This window comes from Sminthopsis crassicaudata, chromosome 2, assembly GCF_048593235.1.
Source record: "Sminthopsis crassicaudata isolate SCR6 chromosome 2, ASM4859323v1, whole genome shotgun sequence".
Taxonomy (NCBI): Eukaryota; Metazoa; Chordata; class Mammalia; order Dasyuromorphia; family Dasyuridae; genus Sminthopsis; species Sminthopsis crassicaudata.
This window is the reverse complement of record NC_133618.1, coordinates 560,694,360-560,715,566: the sequence shown is the minus strand read 5'-3', so window position 1 is coordinate 560,715,566 and position 21,207 is coordinate 560,694,360. Positions and strand designations below refer to the sequence as shown.

The 21,207-nt window shown below is 31.1% G+C and overlaps 1 protein-coding gene across 13 annotated transcripts in view; it reads left to right on the top strand.

Annotated features, from left to right (window-relative positions):
* CHD2 (chromodomain helicase DNA binding protein 2) overlaps positions 1 to 21,207 on the top strand; it is a 181,512-nt gene that overhangs the window by 42,667 nt on the left and 117,638 nt on the right. For 7 of the 13 annotated variants that reach the window (XR_012486993.1, XR_012486994.1, XM_074295073.1 and 4 more), the window contains exons 1-5: positions 167 to 565; positions 3,067 to 3,128; positions 3,682 to 3,774; positions 15,316 to 18,445; positions 18,798 to 18,932. Coding sequence is in view for 10 of the 13 variants with exons in the window: in XM_074295073.1 (XP_074151174.1) it covers positions 18,871 to 18,932 (62 nt within the window). In the remaining 3 variants the exon portion in view is untranslated. The other 6 variants (XM_074295064.1, XM_074295066.1, XM_074295065.1 and 3 more) reach the window with 3 other exon arrangements.

Here is a 21,207-nt window from a genome sequence, read left to right as displayed (position 1 = left end):
AGGAGGTTGGAGTGCCGTGGAGCTCCTGCTGCCGCTGCTGCTGCAGCCGTCGCCGCCGCAGCAAAGGGGCCATGTTGTGTGGTGTGTGTAGGGCGGGGGGGAGGGGGAGGAGGAGGAGGAGGAGGAGGGAGTAACACAGAGAGAGGAGACGGGAGAGAGACACCACACACTCGGCACAAGATGGCCGGAGAGGCAGCAGCACCCCGAGCTGTCAGGCGCTCCGCTGCGGCGGCGGCGAGATGCGGGCGGCACGGCGGGGAGTCGCGCCTGGCCCGCTCGGGGCTCTCGGAGGGGCGCGGCGGCGTGATCTGCCGAGCCCCGGCTCACCGAGGGCTTCCGGGGGCCGCAGAGAAAAGGAGATCGGTTTGGAGGGGGGGCGGTAGGCAGTAGCTGTGGCTGCCGCGGCCGCTGCGGCACTCGCTCGATGCGGACTCCGTCCCTGGCGCCCTCGGCCCTGGGCCGCCTGCGGGAGGCGCGGCTGGGGTCGTAGCCCGTCGGTCGCGGGGAATGCCGGCCTCGAGGAGGAGAGCTCGGGGGGTCGGGGTCCCTGCCGCCCTCGGACCGGGTAAGTCTCTCCTTTCTCTGCGCCTTTTATTGTCCTTTGTCCTTGAGAGGAAAAACAAAATGTCCTTGAGCTTCAGAGGAGGGGGGGGAGGAGGGGACGCGAATCCTCGGCGCTCGCTGCTTTGCACAGGGGCTGCTCGCCCTAGCCCACAGCTCGACCACCTCCCCAGGCCTGGGGTGGGAAAAGGGGGCATTTGTGCGGACGCCCCCAAAGGGCTCCTGTGCTGGCAGGGGACTACAGAGGACCTCCCCGGTTTTGGAGCTAGGGGGAAGGAATGGGAGAAATGGCCAAGGATGGGGGGTGTCGGTGGTTACTGCTGCAGAAACCGCGGACTGGTGTGTGTGGGGGTGGGGGTTTGGAAGTGTTCACCCCCCAAACCTGGGTACTCTGTCGGAAAATAGGCGATGGAATGATTTTTGTAGGCTGGAGATAGTCACGGAAAGGAGAGAAGAGTTAGAGAATTGTCTTTTTACTCTCTCTTTCTCTGTCTGTCTCTCTCTCGTGTGTGGTGTGTGTGTGTGTGTTGTGTGTGTGTGTGTTGTGTGTGTGTGTGTAAACGACGACCCTTTAAATTTTGTTTTTGGGGCTTTTTGTGGGTCTCCTCTGGAGATTAGGAATGTAACTGTTATGCTTTAATTTAAATGATTGATGGAACCTTGTCTAGGCTTTTAAGAATAAAACTTGGGTGTTTTTTTTTGGGGTGTTGGCTTTTAACTCTTTCTAAGCCATTCTAGAAAATGGACTGCAGAATTATGTATTCGAAGATATTTTGGAATACTATTTTTAAAAATTGTCTTAAGGAAGAGATGTTAAAATCGAATTAATTGCTTTTAAAAATAAGTTTCAGAAATGCTTCTATTTAAAAACAAACTTCCTATGTCTGTATACTTAATAAAGCATTTCAGCCATATAAAATATATGGCTGAAATGTGATTATTGTGCTTAAAGAGAGAACCTAATGTGTATATCCTTGTACGGAGATTACTGTCAGTTTTCTTTTAAAAATTTTGACAGTAAGGTGAAAATATCTGACATCCTGGTTTCTCCATAGTGATTAACTGTGCTGTTTGTAATGGCTCTTCTAGGTTATCAGTCGCCATTATCTGGAACTTCTTAAAATTTTGGATTTAAGAATAACAAATAATTCAGAACTTACCTGAGTTGTTGAGAGTTTTAAAAGTTCAACTGGAACAATTTTTTAAAAAATGTTCAATGACACGACAGGGAACTACTGACAAACTTTTTTTAAAGAGAATATTCAAACTGAATCTCTAAATGAAGTTACTTGTAGTGTAAATATTAGGTAAGACTTCTCAGTAATTGAGATTGAAGAGGAGCCATATTTGTTGCATTTAGCCTTCTAAAAGTACACGTTGTTTTAAAAATATGTCTATGGTCAGATATATGAAGGTAATAATTTTTTAAAGGTAGAATTGTTAGAAAAATTTGATAATCAAAAGTGGTAGATGCTGCAAACCATTATATGTTCTATAGTATATTTTCTTATGGTTGAGCTGATACTGTAAAAGGTTGTACCTGACTAAAACAACATCCTTCAGCAAACAATTCGACCAAACACGCAGATTGCCTTAGGTGCATGGTTGCAAGACATTTTCTTAGTCAAATAGCTTTGCTATTTTATTTATAAATCTCATCTTCGTTTTTTCTAAATCTTCTTTAGAATTAGTAGTTTTACTACATGCCCAAATTGATATTTAAAGTTGTTTTTAAATTTTAGGTGGTTTAAAAAATGGGTATTCTCAATCTAAATTGCTTTTTAAAAAAGAAATGAACTCCTTAATTTCTCAAATACACTAATTGTTAATGGAATAAGTCTAGGAAAATTATATTTATTTTCTTTTAACAATGGTTAGTCTTGAAAAATACCTGCAGTTAAATTTTTAACAATGTAGTTTGGAAATTGAGTAAAGGTCATAGATACTGCAAGTTTTGGAACTGCTTAAAAGGACAAAGCTATTATTCTATGTGGTGAACTCAAAGAACTTGTGGTTTAAAATTTTATAGTAGTAGAGGCCATTTTGACTTTCAACAGTTTTTAAGGAAGTTTATTTTTTATTGGTCAGGATTAGAAAAACATTTTTCCTATGACAAAGGAAAGGAGACTACATTAATTTTAGAAAACTAATATTGCATTTGCTGTCTGTTTTGCATGTTCTGATTAAGCTGAAATAAGAAATAAAGCTGACTTAAAAAAAAAAAAAAAGACTGCTTGTCCTATAACATTCTTCAGGTCCTACCATTCTTCATCTCCTGTGTGTGTCTCAGCCAAAGATAATGAAAACAAAGCCTAAAATTTAACATTTCAAGAAATCATTACATCACAAATGGATACATAGATGGTATCTTTATGAGCCTTTGTGTTAACATGGTTATAGTTCTTGTTTTCTAAATATTACTCTTTTCTTTCCTGATATTTAGACAAAATAATATTTAAAAATTGAAACATTAAGATATTTTTCCTTTTTTCCCTTCTTTTATAGATAATATGCAGAATTAATGGACTTTAATGGTAGTTCCAAAGAAATTGAAGGCTTAATTAGAGGTAAGAACTGGTAAATTTCATTAGTTTATTTGAAATTTAGGGGAGAATCTTTTAAAATTTTCATTAAATGCTGTTATTCTTGTCTATGTCTCTTTAACTAACGAACACTTTTAAAATGGACTCTTTAGAAGTAATTAATTGGATATAGTATCACTAGGTTTTATATGTCAAACTTTCAAATCTTCTAATACAGTAAAACAGAAATATGTAACACATTGATTTCTTGTTAACTAAAGGCATATTTAAAATATTCGAATTTTCATTTTATTTTGAGGAAACTAAACTCAAAGTATATATTATATCCTTTAAATTTAATTATGAAGTGAATGAAATATTTAAAATAATTCAGAAATTAAATTGTGTAGCTTTATGCAACTTAGATAGCTTTAGACACTAAGAATGTATTCAGGATTTTGACTTTGGATTTTAAAGACTTTGTTTTATTTTCCAAAAAGTCAAGAAATATTTTTCTACAGAATCAATATTAAGTCAAACAGGACCTACTGCTTAGATGAATTTATTTAAAGTATGCTTACTGTTTTTTCCTCCAAAGGAACATGCTTCATTTCTGAAGATTGAGATGGCTGAAGGATAGCCTTTGAAATAAAAATGCATCTTTGAAAAAGTCTTGTTTTTTGTGAAGCAGGTATGTGATGGATTTTTTTTAAACATCTGAAATAATGCTCTTTTAATGAAAAATTGGAATAAAAAATTTAAATACTGTGGTACTAGATTTTGGCAAAGGCATAGAAGACAAACTAGACAAACTTATTTAGCTATTTTGTTTACAATTTTAGAAACGTATTTGAATTTTTCCATTATATAAATGTATAAAAATATTTAATCAAACATGTAAATTTAATGTAGTTACACATATTCCAAGTAAGATATTCTTCAGAATTATGATTGACTTTGTACTAATTGGTCACTTAATCTTTGCAATAAGTTTTTTTTCAATTGTTTTGATTTTAAATTGTGATAAGTCTTTTATTGGATAAATCTTATAGCCTTCTGGCATTTGCTACTTTTTTTTTAGTCACTGAATAAACATTTAAAAAGTTAACTGCCTTGTAGTATATTTTTTAAAGGTATTGCTTGTTTTTTACTTAAATATTTAAATGTATATGTACTATCACAACTGTTTCAAGAAAAAAACCCAAAAAATGCTTAAGTCATAAAGTGACGTTTTTTCTTTTTCATTTTCGCTAGTTATGATCTTAGATTCTAAATGGAAATTTTTTTCAATAATAGAAATTTTTTATATTAGTGTTTTGAAAGAAAGTATATCACTAGTAATTGGGTTTGGTGATAATGGTAAGAAAATTATTTAATTCTCTACAATTGTCAGCAAAATAGAATTTGGAAATTGGATTCAGATACTGGAAGATCATGCATACACACACAAAATTAAGAATTGTTAGGACTTTCTTGACAATTTGGAATATTTCCAACCTATCTGGCAATACAATTTAAAATTTTACATCACTGACTTTTTAAATAGATTGTGTCAAAAACCAAATTTTTCTGAAAACATTTTAGCCAAATGAATAATTGTGCCAGAACTGTTATTTTGTTCATTCTTTTGCTTCCTGTTTAAAGTGAGCTCAAAACTATTCTTTTTCCATAGGAAAAGCGCGTGAACTTTTAGATTTTTCTTGTAGAATCAGGTAGCACCTGATTAAAAATAGCTTATCTTAAACTATAGTCTTGGCAAACAAAAATCTGTGAATATGAGCAGCCCTATGAGGCATAGAATAAATAATTGTGTGCTTTTGTTATTGAAAATAATTGAAATACTCCTGAGTCACATTTGACTGAAACTTAACATTCAGTTAGGCTTCAACCTTGAAACTATTTACATGCAAAACAACAAGTTTTGTTGAGAATATAGAAAATTTAGGAGTAGCTTATGTCAAGACCCCTTTTCCTACCTACCCATCTCAGTATAAGTAAAATAGTCAAATAATTTCAAAATTTAATTTTTAATCTGATGGGATAGAATTCTAATCAGTCTATTGCTTAGCTTTTGGCCTTAACTTACATGCTTATTTAATTTTATTTTTTTTTTTTGCGTGCCAGACTTTTAGTAATTAAAGTTTTCCCTTTATTTGGTTGGTCAGATCAGATATAAATTAAAGTATTATGTATGATACATATCTAAGCATAAATTTAATGTTACTTTCTAATAACTTTGAGTTCTTTATATTCATCATAATATTATGCCTATGAACTAGAATAAAATATTTAAACCCTTACTCCCCCACTAGTATTTTCTTCTTTGATTCTTGGAACATCAAAAATTTAAATCACCTGAGTGTCAGCTTTTGACTTTGATAACATCTCGATTGCTGGTAGTACTTGTGTCACTTAAATTGCCATATTACCATACCATGAAATGAAAAGTCAGACTCATCATCCAAGGTGTTTTATTATAACATTGAATGTGAATATAGCTTATCATATAAAATTATTTTGAATGTTGCTTTTCACAAACTTGTCTTTATGATCAGAAGCATTAGAAAAATCACTCCAGTCAGTTGAATTGCTTTTTTTGTGAAGACATAATCTTCAGTACTTAGATATGTTTTCTAACAGAAAGAAGAGACAGACCTTTGAGACCATTTGAAAACTTCTTCTTTTTTCTACTGCATTGAGAAAAGTATAAGGAAAGAATCCAGGATGTAAGACATCTGAGTTTTAGAGCATGACCTTGGGCAAGTCATTTAACCTCTCTGGGCTCATTTGTGAGGGGGAAAGCCCTATTAACTAGATGATTTCTATTTTAAACTTCAATTCCATCTCCAAAGTTATGGTTTCATATTTAGTTTTGTACTGTTAAGTCCTTTTTGCAGAGTCTGAAGTGTATTGTTACCAAATAATTGTCATTTTTGGAATGTAAGCCACTTAGAAGCATTGGACATCAAGATAATTGCAAAGGGATAGCTCCAATTAATCTCTAGTATAGAAAATTAATAGAACAATATATGTATAAATAGTTCTTGGAGAGAATATTTTAAAATTATGCATTACTTTTAAGTTTAACAAATATTTTCTTTCAAAGCAACCCACATGAGGTAGGTATATTATATTGTTAAGGTTTTTTTTAAAGTGTGATTCAGATTCTTCAGGATTAAAAAAAGTTAATACTCATGTATTTAATTATCTTGGAAAAATTTTGAGTTGTAACTATAATTTAAGATGTGTTTATTGGCCTTTTAATTGGATAATTAAATGTATTTTCTCAGGAAGTTGAGGAAAGTGGCATTTTCTCTCATTTTTTTGTATAACTTGACTTAATGGCAAAAATTATAAAATATAATTTACAAAAGATATGATTGAGAATAGAATTTTTATTGATTTCCATTTGACTAAAATTTAGAAGACGACACTGAACATGTTATTACATGCTTTGGAAGATGAGCTTTATTGTATTTGTCTATCACCAGTTGCTAAAATTTCCAAAGTAGCACCAATTTCAGAATAAAACTAACCATTTCATTTTCATTCAGATATAAAATTTAAAGAGGCATTTTTTTTGTTTTACAGTTGATTGAAAGAAAAGATTAAATAGCAAGGTCTCTGTATGCTTTTAATTTGATTCCATTTAAAAGTTTGATAGCATGCAATTTTACAACAAGTAAAACCAATTTTAAAACACCTATGATGTGCAAAGACAACATAGAATACTGGGAGGAAAAAGGAACCACCGGTCTTTACCATCTAGGATTTTGAAACACATTATGCTTAAGAACTTTATTTTTTTAGGACTGTACCTTGCTAGGTATTGTTTTAGTTTTTGTATTACTTATGGACAAGGTACCTGCTCACAGGAAATCTACAGTCTAATCAAGCGAGACATTTGTAAAACAAAGCAGTACACTTTTTCAAATTACCTCTTTTGGAAGTCTTGGGTTGACTCTGTTCTTCAGTGTATGGGTTATGGTTGGATTATTAAATTCAATGTATCGTTTTAACTTTTGGTTATGATCTGGTACAAAGGTTTTTTTTTTTTTTTTTTTTTTATACCAAATAACATTCTACTTCTTTTGAAGACAATTGTAGTAATTTTGACTTCTCAAATTATTCTTCAGACTTAAACTTTTTTCTAAACCTTTTCAAACTTTAAAAATCAATTATGATATTGAAGAAGCAAAGGATAGCAATACTACAAGCATGCTGTGACACTGATTTTCATTATTTTTGCCATTTCATACAGCTATACTAGTTATAATGGTAAGCTTTTTAAAAAGCTAAATTAGTTTTTAATAATGGTTTTTGAATAAGTCAGAATTAGTTGCTGAAATTAAAGCAAAGGTTCTTTATTTTATAAAACAAATGAACAGAAATGAAGGATTTTGTGTTGTGTGTGAAAGAAAGCTATTTATTTTTAGCTATATAAAATAATTTAGGAATAAGAAAGGATAGGAAACAATTCTTATCACTGTAGGTTTAGTACTTATGTAGACCAGCTTTTTCCCCCTAAGTATCTCAAAATGTTTTTTTCTAGACATAATATCTACCAAGGGAGGTAGTGTATTAACAGTGAAAAGACAACTGGTTTTGGAATTGGAGGATCTGGATTCAAATTCTGCTTCTGTCATTAACTTAAGTATGACCTTTGGCAAGTGAAAGTCTTTAGACCTTAGTTAACCTATCTGTTAAATAAAGGAGCTGAATAGTTTGTAAGTTCCCTTCCAGAGCATGATTTCAATAAAAGTGAAATAAAGGAAGAGTTAACATGACTCCTGTTTAGGCAAAATAATCCACTTAGCAATGGAACCAAAACCCATGAGGGCTTGCTGTGTTTATATTAGCATTAACCCAGAACATAGGACATCTTAAGAGTCCCTCATCTATAAAGTAAGATTATCATAGCACTTACATCTTGTAGCTTATGTGACAATAAAAGAGATAGTAAAGTATTTTGCAAACCTTAACGTGCTAGATAAAGAGTAGCTGTCATTATTCAATTTTTTTTTGTTAAAATTCTTTCGTTTGACTTCTTTTAATAATCTAATCCTCTTCCAGTACTTCCCCTTTAAATAGCTATCAGTATTTTTTAGGCAAGATTTTTAGTTAAATTGGCATTTTAAATATAAAATAAATGTAAATAAATATAAATTAAATTAATAATGGCAGATTCATTGATATTTCCACATAGCGTAATTTTGTAAACACTTGTGTAGTTTCAGTTTTTAAAATTTCCTTGTTAATTGAATTACTTAGAAATATAAAATATTTTGGTGTATTGTCAACGCATAATTAGTTAACTATAGTTGTGTGCTTCATATGTTAGTCATTACTAGTTTTATACTGCATAATAGCATCAAAAAAAGAACCAAAGAAATTTATTTTTGATATAAGAATTAAAGTTTTATGATACTATAGATTCCAACATTGTGGTTAATAGTTTTTAAGTAAGGATATGATAGTTTTCAGTAGTAATTATGACTTTCTCTTTAAAAAACTTAGAAGTGAAGCATACTTTTGGTGTGAGATTTCTGTAGATGCTATTCTTATGAATCTTACTCAATGTATTCTTTTGTTGCTTTAACATTTTCTAATATGGATGAAAAGCAAAATTTATTATTTATCATTGTATTTTTGTAATTTTTAGAATCATGTCTCCTAAGAGAACAATGGAGAAAGCAAAACAAACAAACACCAGGAAGGTGATATATGAATTGTATAGTGATGAGGAATTTGGTATGTGGATATGTAGGTATTTTATTTAATATTGTTTAGAGATGAAATTTATAACTAGAAGAATTTGAATTTATCCCTTAGGCAGTATTTGAGCACTTTCAAACAAAAGATAAAAGCTATTTAGAATTATTAGGAAACACCTGGCTCTCCCTCTCCATACTAGTCCTTTTCTTCCTTCTCTTCTCCTTTCCTCTGTCTCTACTTAAGTAAAATAGTGTGAAAAAATGAAATAAGGAATTTAGAATTTATCATCTTAAACTTTTGGTAATAGGAATTTGTTTTAAGTGTTTATACAGGTGAGTATAGTATAGTAAGTTTTCCATTAGAGCAAACAATCTTCATTTTTTGGTAAGAGCTCCAGAAGTTTTAACAATTATGATATTATTAAAGACCATAAGGTCCTTAGATTGAGAGCTTGAAAGGGATTAAAATGAATTAGCTGTTTAATTATCTCTTATATCTATATCTCCTAATTCCATTATTTTCTATGCACTTAAAGTCTTAGAAGGTAAATGATATTTTAGAAATCAGTACTTAGACTTTGCACTACCCTGTGACACAATTTACTAGTTAATTGACTTAGTTATTTTGTGGATGAGATAGTATTTTTTCTTTCCCATGCAGAATTGTGATTTTAACTTCCGTAGAACCCTTTAACTCATAAAAATAATAGAAGCTAGTTGAAGTATTAATAAATGAGATGTGAAATTTTTTAAAACATTGTAACAAATTCTTTAATGGCAGGGGACTGTAATGTCATTGTAGCAAATGTTTTACACACAGTAAGTGTGTAAAATACATTTTTGTTGAATTGAAAATTCAACATTTTTATTAATTTAAAATTTGGAAACATAGTGTTTATTCAACATAGCATATCTCTAACATTTCCTTGCCCTCTTATTCTTTTGTAGACTGAACTTTGAGTCTATGTCAGACCCTAAAAATAACTAGTCTTTTCTTAAATTGAACTTACATAAATCTCTGGATGAGCAGCCAAGATCTAACTAATGGATTGAATTATACAGCCTCTAAAATGAATATTGTTTGTCTAAAATAGCTATTTTTTTCCATATATATAAAAAAGGCATCCTTTCAACATTATCATTATCTCTTCTTGAACTTATTAGTGCTAAATAAATAGTATCAAATCATTCTTAATTGAATCAAGCTATCATTCTAGTGTTCTATACTAGCTTTTTGGTTTTAATCAACTTTTTTACTTTCAGCCTACAATTTTTTGGTGAGGGTGAGGGATTTGAAGACAACTCACATGACAATAATAGACATAAAGAGGCAGATTTTGGAAGTTGAAGATTTTTTATTTCAACTAGTAGGCCCATGATAATTTCTAGTGCAGAACTACAGGCAATTTTAGATCACAGCTATACTACTAATTGCTAACATTTCTATAGTGTATTAAAGTTGGAAAAGTATTTTACAAATATTATCTCATCTAATCCTAACCACAACCTTAAGTGCTGTTAGTCCTATTTTATAGATGAAAGCACTGAATCAGATGAGATTAAATGATTTTCCCAACTAGTACATGTCTATAGATTTGAAATAATCTTCCTGACTCCAAATACAAAGCTCTAGTCACTTTTACCTATAATTTCAGGTGTTTTACTTTGCACAATTATTTTTAAGCTGTTTAGGAAACAAGATAATATTGAATATTCAAGCTTCTTATTGCTGTCTGCTACTATATGTAATTATGAAGATCTGAATATAAATTAGTCAGTTTATTTGTTGGGTTGTGGTAAGGGTCTAGAATTTCAGCCAGTATGAATGAGTGATTTTTAAACATTGACAGCTTTAACTCTGGTCTTATATTACATAGGAACAATTTGAAAGAATCTGTGACGTTATCTAGTACAATGCCTACTCAAAGCATGAACACTAATTTTTGTCAACTAGTCTTTGAAGACTTCTAGTGATGGAGAAACTTTTCTAAGGCAGCCCTTTTTGAATGGTTTTAAGTGCTTTTTTTTTTTTCATTGTAAATTATCCTTTTCTTTTTTTGCATTTATTAGTATTTTTCCTAATGATATGTAAAGATAGCTTTATATTAATATTATGAGTTCCAAATTTTTTCTCCATCTTCCTAAGTCAAGAAATCTGAAATGTTACATGTGAACAATAATAAATGTGTTTCCATGTCATTCGTGCTGTAAAAGAAGAATCAGAATAAAAAGGGGAAAAGAAAGAACCCCCTCCAGTGAAAACAGTTTGCTGAAATCTGCATTTAGACTCCATACTTCTTTTTTTGGAGGTGACAGTATTTTACATTAGCAGTCTTTTGTCAGTTGTCTTAGATACTGCTGAGAAGAGCTAAGTTAGTCACAGTTGATCACACAGTGTTGCTTTTACCATGTATTATGTTCTCCTGGTTCTGCTTATTTCACTCAACATCAGTTGATATAAGTCTTTTTAGGTTTTTCTGAAATCTTCCTAACCATCGTTTCTTATAGTGCAATAGTATTTTATTACATTCATATACCATAACTTGTTCTGCTATTCCACAGTTGACAGGTGTCCTCTCAATTTCCAATATTTTGCTCCCGTGAAAAGGGCTTTTGTAAATATTTTTGTACATATGGGTCCTTTACCGTTTTCTGTGATCTCTTTGGGACATAGACCTAGTGGTGATATTGCTGGATTAAAAAGTTTGCATAGTTTTATAGCCTTTTGGGCATAATTCCAAATTGCTCTCTAGAATTATTGGAGCACGTCACAACTCCAGAATAGCTATAAATGTAAAATTTTCCTTCTATATAAAGTCTACCTTCTTGTACATTTTTGCCCCCCTAGGGCTAAACTGAGCAAGGTTAATAATTTTCACTGGAAAATCGTTCATTTATTTGAAGACATAAACATCTTTTAAATCATCCTTTAAAGACCAAAACGATCTCAGGCTTTTGATCCCGTTGTATGATTAGTTTGAACTCCTTGTTCACATTCTACTGTGGGAATTGAATCAAAAAGAATATCTAAATGGATTACTGAAATAACAGAAGATTGAAATTAATTGAAGAAAATGGGAGATACTTTTGTTTGCTTCTTTTAGCAGTCTGATACTGTGTCAAATTGATATACGACTACAGGGGAAAAAAAGATTGAATTAAGTTATGACCGTTCCCTTGACCAGTTTTTATATTTAGGTTAGCATTTCAAAAACTTGCTATAAGTTTGCCAATCATTAATAACTGGAAATATTAGCTAGCTATACTTGAACTGATGTTTCAGTTCCTTTTTTCTTCAGTTATTTTAGTTAATATTTATTTGATTAATTTATTATTTGCAAGGGGTAGGGATTTAAAAAAAAATCATGAATTTCACATTAATTTGGAAATTTCACTCAGATTTTTGGATTACCAGCCATTGCTACATCAACTATGGCAAATTCAGAAGATATATATCTTCTCCCTTTAAATAGACCTTTTATATACTAAAGGTTGTGTTAGATCCAAAAACTAAAGTTACAAAGAACTTCAAGGTACCCATAACTTATAAAGTAATCTTAATCCTGCAGGCAATGGATAATAAATGTGAGTTTGTTTTTTTAGCTAGAATATTTGTCAAGTCTCTAGAAATTGCCAATTTTAACATAGGATATGATTAAACCTTATTCTCCAGTAATTAGTAAATGTGACTAATTGAAGGGTAAGGTAATAGGTATTTGCATTTGGCTACAGGAAGTTATATAGATCTCTTAAGTAACTGCATGGAACAAATAATATATGTTTCGGTATTAAATAATTAATGAAATGACTAGGAACTGTTTAGGAATTCCAACTTTCTCAAGTCATATTCTAGTAACTTTTTTATAGTTCATTAGAAAAAAAATGTGAAGACTTAAAATCTGATATTTGATTGAGATTACTTGTTAATATAGGGGATCTTAAATTCATGTTTATAAGATAGCCTGAAAGTAGTTCAATTATTCAAAATAACTGAAAAGATATAAATGCTTTAAATTTGACTATGATTTGGACCTAACTTGTCAGCACAAGATCCTTTTATATTTAAGTTATAGTATTGTTTGAAAGGAGTTCAATTTACTTGTAGAAAACAGAATGGTAATTTGGGTTTATTGGTATATTTCTTTTGTAATTTACATAAAGCACAAAGTTATTTGTAGCAAATAATTATAACAGATTATGAGAATTTTGAAAATAGTGATTTCTGAACTTTGTATTTAATTTTTCATGCAGATTTAGTTAGAAAATTTCTTTCAGTTGACATTTAGAGAAGAGAATGGAATTCACTGCAGTTATTTGTAAAAATGTTTTGAATTTATATGAATTCTAAGATTGTATCTTCTAGTTTCTGTGTTTTATAGTTATTAGTTACAATTTTGTATTATTAGCTATATTTATTAGTTAGATCATTAATACATTTTTATATACAAGACTTATTCTTAATTTGAAGTCTAAAAATTTGTTCATAAAGTTTTAGATGTTTGTAGCACAAAAGTTAACTCATTTGGGAATATATTGATTAGATTTCAGGTATTTGGCTCAATTTAGTCATTTATGTGTGGTTTTGGTTTATGAAAATGTCAGATCTATAGATTTTATATCTAGTTCTAAAGTAATTTGTAGTGAAGGTGGTATTTTTTTTCTTAAATCTTTATTTAGTACTTTGACAACTTTAAGATCTTATGTCTCTTAACAGAATTGGTTCATTTTTGATTCATAAAGGAAGTGTTTCTTTATGTAAAATTATTCTTCCATTTAATAGTTACCTCTAAAATATTTGAATTATTTAAAAGTATTGTGATTATACATCATATTAGTGCCATTTATAACACATTCATACATTCTTAATAATTGAAACTCTCAGTGCTTTTTTGTTTTTTGAATCTGAATATGAAAAATTTAGTACAAAGTCACATGAAATAAAAACTTTACATGAATTCAAATTGAATGTTTGATTTCAAAAAGACAAGTATGTAGTAATTAAATAATAAGTAAAACTTGTTGCTGTTGTATTCTAGGAAGACTTTTCTGACATCAAAGTAAAAATTAAAAAGCGAATAAAGTCTAAGAAGCCAGTTTCTATTTAAATAAAAACAAAGAATGGCCATCAGTGTTGGGATCTTTATGTTTATGATAAAATTGATCATGTCTATTGTATTTGGTGATTGAAGTTTGAACCATTCAAATAGAATGAGTTTTATAAGGTAGGAAAAGACTGGGTTAACCTTTTGCAATTTGGTACAAACTCCATTTTGTCTTAGTTTAGGAGAAATGCTCAATTCTTGATAATGGTAACCCTTTACCATGTGAGTGGTTTTTTTTAGTAATGATATTGACGATTTGTTCTAGTAAGTCAAGTGATTTATTGATACTAAGGCCTTTAGTAAAAAAAAAAATAAAAATGAATGTTTTAATTTCTAGGCTTAGAGATATGAAAATTAGCCACCTTTTGACCTCTGTGCCCCTTTATGCATCGACATATTTGATTAGTTATTTCTGTGGCTATTTATACAATTGAAGTGAATAGTTGAATTGTTTTGATAGCTTATAGAATACTGTTAATAAGTAATTTTTTGTATTTAGAACATCCAGATTAATTAAATTGGAAAGTTGTTTCTGACCTTGCTTATATTTGATGTGCTATGGCAGTGTTTTGACAGTTGAAGAATGAGTATATTCAAGGCACCATATTTGATATTTAATGATGAAAACTTTTAGTTCATTTTAGTTGGTAATTTGTAATTAAGGAAACTAATTAATTGGTAATTTCCCTAGTTTCATATCCTCCCCTCATTTAAACCTCCCCCCAAGTTAGAATTCTTTTTTGCCTTTGGTACAATAGAAGCTGAGTAAGATGGCATCCTTGTGAACTTTGTATCCTTTTAGGCAAGTTAATCAACATCTATTATATAATTAGAAAATCATATTAACTTCTATATTGGTCCATCCCTTTTAATGTTCTTTGTATGATACTTATTTTTTTGGATAGAAGATTAACCAAATAGTTTTAAATATTATTTCATTTTAATATTTCTAAATGAATAAAAATGAATTTTCTGGGTAGTGTTTCTCATGTTAGTGTTTTTTTTTCCCTTAGCAAACTCTTCTCAATAATAATTAATTTGAAATTTTCATTTCAAAGCTTTTCTGTTTAGGCAGTTTAACAAACTTATAGTTTTTAGATGTTTAAATTTTACTTGACGCTTTGAATTTTTCATTTAATACATTTTTTACTTTTAAGATGGTGTCATCTCACATTCTTATTTTCATTTCCTTATTTAGGAACCATTCTTGTAAGTTAACCATTTTAAGGGGTTTTAGTTGGAAAAACACTTAAGATGTAATCTATTTGTTATAAAGTTAAGTAATTTTATATTTTTGAACTGTACTAAAAAAGCAAATCTCAGTTCATATCTTAAGGGTGGGTGGATGTCTGTTTTAAGCAACAAAATTATTGGTATTCCAACAGCATTTTTTCTTTTAATTTTTTCCCCATAAAGCCCAGTCAACTTGAAGAGTCTCAAGTGAAGTCTACCCTGGGAATCAAGATGGCAGTTCACTGTGGATTGACAATTTAAGGAAAATGGATTAATGCAAGTGTGCTGTGATATATAATCAACCAAGAGGGGTGTTTTGACTTGGATTCCATGCATTCAGTGAAGATCTAGGTTACTGATCACCTTAAGAAAAATGGACAATGGATTTGATATTCTTCAGACTTTCTGATCTTTCATGGTCAAATAGATTCTGGACATTTTTGAAAAAAAATATTAAAAATATAACTAGAAAATTGATAGAAATGATTTTTGATAAGCCAGTTTGATTGTATAAAGAATGTACTTATGTGTTCTTAATTTTAATAAAATTTATAATGTTTCTACACTTTCCTAGTTTATTTTTTGACTGAAAAAATTACCATTTAATTAGGGGCAAGAAAATTTCCTTGACTGCTACAGTTATGGTTACAGAAAGTAATTAAAGCTTGTAAAAATTAAAAGTTGAATGATGTTAAATATTTTACTTGAAATGAGTGTGCTGATTTTTTTTTTCCTGAAGACATGGTTAGTCCACAAATCAAGAAAACTTGTGTTGAATAATTTTATTTAAAATCAGTCATGTTTGATTTATTGAAAGAAATCACTCAGTTCTTGAATTAAAATAGCTGCTTAGTATTCAGAAAATCAAGCTATAACTGATCTTCATGAAATGTAATATAAACTAGTACATCCTTTAATTAAATTATTAAATTTGGCCAAAAAAAAAAAAAGAGTAAATTGTTTAACAGGTTATTCAAGACTTATTGTCTTCATATTGAGGAAAAAAAAGTCTAGATGGAAGTAAGCATTTTCTATGGAATAAAAATTATTTAAATGTTGGTGATATTCATTTGTAATACATCATTATTAAAGATATAATAGTGTTTGTAAACCTATGCATTTCTTCTTAATTGTGCAAATTTGATTTTTCTAAAATTTATCTTTGAGATTTCATAAGCTATTCTGCCTCACTTCATACATGTTCAATTTAAAATCAGTGTTATATCCTAATATTATTTAGGATAGTTTGTATATATCCAATTACAAATGGCTTGAGATAGATGAATTGATTTTTTTTTTTTTTAACAATATGTAGCTTGTGGATATAAGATGTGATAGTTTTTAGAAGGTGGAATGAATTTTCTAGATTTCTGTTACTGAAGTTAGAGGGCATCTTGTAAGTACATTGATGTAATTGGTTCATGTTTGTTTATACATAATTATTAGGTAATATTTGGTTATTTGCTGATTTCCAAGTATGGTATACATGACTGATATGTTCTTTGCTATTTGTGGTAGTTGGTCTTGATTAATAGGTGATGATGTCTTCTTGAGTGTTACCTTGTTATTGATTCTTGATTATGATTTTTTTTTAATGGAGGTATAATTTAGATTTTAGTGGCTTTCTTGGTGGTCTAAAGTTGGATTATTTTAATGAAGGAGTAGTATTCTACTTTGAGAGTTTATTGAATAAGGATTTGAGTATTTCGTTTTATTTCTGATTTTCTTTTTATTTGCTTGAATTATATATGGTGAAATAAAAGGCGGTTTGGATATTGGGGTTTGACTTGAGAAATTATTTTTTCCTTGGTAATACAAAGATCTTAGTTTTTTATTCTCTAATTTCTTCCTCCTCCATTACCAACAAATACCAGGATTTGGTTAAAACTGGTAACTAAACTCAGCCTAACTTGGTTTTTGCTTTTCTGTTAAGTATGGATTGTTAATATTTTGGATGTATAAGCTCTGGTCTATTTGGTATGGTGGTTGTTGATAACTAGATTCTGGAATTGGCTGTGAGATTCATAATATTGTTTTAAGTAATTCTGTTGTTATGGCTCTTTGCTTTTATATTTATAATATTGTCAAAACTCTGCAATAGGTTAAAGAATTTTGTGAAAATAAAACTGAAAATTTGTCAGTTGGTATAATGAAAAACAGTTGGCTTTGATTTTCTGCTCTTATGGAATTGGACACTAGGGAGGCGCTCTTGAGTTGTAAGAGTTAGCCCATTTTTGCCTTGTGATATGGAAAAAGATTCAATTTTTTTTCTCATTTGTAGAATTTTAGATGATATTACACAAAGCTTAGAGGTTACTAAGGAGATTAAGCTCTTGGTTTTATTTATAAAACATGTTACTTGGGGTGGGGGTAATATTTTGAAACAAGATTAGCAATTATTTAATCAATGGCTCAATCAAAGAACTGCCCCTCTTTCAAAATGGCTTTATAAAGCACCACTTCCTGTCCAGAAAGGAAGTAATTTTAGCTCAAGGACTGAAATATTTAGCAGATCTTTAAACAAAAGGAACAAATTACATTTTTGTCTGGCTTGAAAAGGGTGCTTGAACCCGAGGGGGTTAAGATGCCCTCCCTCCTCCCTGTGGGGGTGATTTGAAGAAGCCAGAGGGTGTGTATGGGTGTGTGTGTGTGTGTGGGGTCCTTAGGCTCCCTTCTTAGATGGAGGCTTTTTTTTCTTTTTTTTTTTTCTTTTTTTTTTTTTTTTTTTTTTAGTAGGAATGAAGGGGTGGGTCTATGGTACATCACCTGAGTTGTGGGGTAAATGTAGAGAGTGTCAATCAAAGGCAGAGCTCTCAGAGCTGGGAAGGAGGCTCTAGATGGCGGCTGTGCCTTAGAGAGCGCGCTCAGCTCAGCTCCCTGCCTTCTCCACACTTTACGCAACTTTCTCTAACTTTCGGGCAGCCTCAGGGGGCCCCCGCAGCCCCCTTCCTCTCCTGGTGACCTAGTGGGGTAGATTCGAGCCATTTTTAGGGAGAAAAGCAGTTTTTAGGGGGTCTTTTTTCGTGCCTTGTTGGAAAGAAGAAGCCCGTACTGAGAGCCAGGTCGTTGTTTTTTCCAGCTTAGAAGCCATGGCGCACCTCCATTTTTGTGCGCTCTCCTAATGAGCTTTTTTCCCCCGGATCTTTTTTGTATTAATTATCGCTTATTTTTTTTAAACAGTAAACCTTTTTGGATAGTTTTTATTTATTTTTTGTTCTAAAGAGAACATTTAATGTTTATTTTTTAATTATTCGGGAATCTAATGTTTTTCTACTACTAGATACTCTCGGTTTGGACCTGCTTCATGGATCAGGTAGGTTCACAATTATTAGTGATAATTGTAAAGATTTCTGCAGTTAAATTTGCTTTATTTTTTATAAATTTGAGTTGTTCTCGGATGACGCAATAAGATAAAGAGATTGTTATTTGTATCTAGTGTGTTACTTTGAGAAACTTTCCCTATTGAGGAGGATGCTTTTCTCTGGTCGCTTTATCTTATATTTAAAACAAAAAATTTTTTTTTTTAAGATTTAATTTTATTTTACTTTTTGATGTTGAGGTTTTGTATTATAACAATATCATTGCAGCGTCAGGACTTTGTTCCTGATAATGAAAAATCATTGATAGAAGCTCTGGGACCTTACCTTTCTTTCAACTTTTGACAGTAAATACCTGAGCACAAGACTTCAAAGCAAACACTGATTCACCTCCCCCCTTTTAATATTTAAGAATTAAAAGATGATGAGAAATAAGGACAAAAGCCAAGAAGAGGACGGTTCAGTACACAGCAATGCATCGAGGTATGAGTTATCAACTTTCTCCCCCCATTTTTTTTTTTTTTTGTGGAAACCTCAGCATACATTGTTTACCTTGACAGCCATGAATTGCTGTCTATTTGATATTCAATGTTTAACTAATTTGGATTCCCCTTTTTTAAGCAGTGACCTTGAGATTGCTAATATGCCACACCCTAATTTTTTGGTAGCAATTTCTGAAAGTTGTGTTGTGACTTTAGGCCCCATATAGTAGTCAAAAGGTATGATACCTTTATCCAAGAAGTCTTTCCTGTAAATTACAGTTTTGGGGACATTAATTTTCAGTTTTTAGGTTTTAGTGCTGCAGAAAAATGACCTTGTCGGTTTAGCCATTGCTGCATTGCACCATTTTACATACAAGGCAAATTTTTCTTTGAAGAATCTTAAGATATCTAAACTTTAACTGAGGGCCATAGAGCAGCCTTGTAGTAGTAAATTATAGTAAATAGACACTAGAGAAAGTTAGATGAATGAAAAAATATACATTTTAAAATAAAAATCAAAAAAGACATCTTTGACCGATGCTCCTCTGTTTATATTTTTATTTGACATTAGAATACTTTGATACACTTGAGATTTTAGAAAATTTTGATACTATTTATCAAATCTTTTAGTTGATGGTTGTAGTTCTAAAAGCAGACCCGATTACAGAAGGGAATGCTGTTATTTTACTTATAGTACTTGTTTAGATTGTTATGGTTATTATGTTTATAATTGTTTACTTTAGTGTTAAAAACAAGGAAGGTTATTTTCAGGTACATTTTCAAAGTATAGATTTAGACAAAACAGGTTGATAGGAATTTTCTCCCACTTCATCACATTTTAAATATAGGTGCTTATATTTAGTCAGCATTCCAACAGAATTTGTTGTGGTTTTATTTTTTATTTTGCTTTTTATTAGAGGAATGTGGAATGCTTTATCGCTATTTGAAGTTTGCAAATATACCATAATTTAATCGTGATGTTTTTCGTTCAAATTTTATTAGTTTGTAAGGAGTAGGTAATAAAGATTACAAAATGTTAACATTGTATGATTCTGCATTTGATAATTTTACATGTATGAATACATTGATTGGTTGATGTATTTAAAGAATAATATTTGTAACTAGGGTATTCAACATTTTAAATTTTGTATAGGTAAAAGAAAATGTGACCAATTGCCTGGTAGCTTTTTATCTTTATTCCCCCTACACCAATTTGTTTTTGCCTACTTTGAAAATTGTATAAAGTACATCCAGTGATATTAAAATAGATGAGTGTTTTTGAAAGTGTTGTGTATGGTTTATATTTTATATCTGTTAAATTTTGCACACAATAAATACTTGGCATTTAAAAAAATGAACTGATTAATTTTGAAATGTTTCTCTGATTTTAATTGTTTTTTTTTTTTAATCTTTCGGCTTTTTGATTGTTACACTTTGGATCATTAATTTAGTACTATAAATAATAGAAAATTTTTTCTATTAATGATAAAAGTGAAATTTTAAGGATAGGATAGACTATTTCCTGGTAAATACTGAGGTGATTGGGGGGGATGGGTAGATTGGGGGGAAATGGGAGACATTTGAGGAAATAGAAAAGAGAAAATTCGACATCTAGGCATATATGACAAATATATAGGCTCAGTACTTTAAAATAGTATTCCCTTGGGTTTATAATTTGCATAACTTCACATGGGTCTTGTTTAGCTTTTCTATTACAAAGATTATGTTTAGCATCATTGATCAAGTTGTGTGATTTCTAATAAAAAGGAAAAAGCACATGGTGATGTTTACTTTCTGTTTTTTAGTTTTCAACTTGAAAAAAATACTTGATTCCCTCTATTTTAGTATTGTATATATAACTGAATAAGGACTATGTACTTGTAAAAGTTTTTCAAGTATAGTTTTATTAGTTGTGAATCTATTCTATTTAAAGGAAGGAGTCATTACTTTGAGAACTCAGAAGATGAAGGAATGCCTTATAGAAATTAATTTTCAGTTCATGTGATATCTTGAAAAGCTGTATATATATATGTACATATATATGTATGTGTATTTATGCATATATATATATATATATATAAATAAACAATGTATATTCATGACTTCACTTCCTTTTTAAATTGTGGAGCCATCTGTGAAGGTGTTAATGTAATAATATGACTTCCTTGATTGAAGGCTAAGTTGAAATTTAGCAGGATATCCCAGGTAACTGGTACCCTAATTTACCGTAATAACTTGGGTCCTGGGGCAAGAAACTTCTTTCTCATCATTCTTTC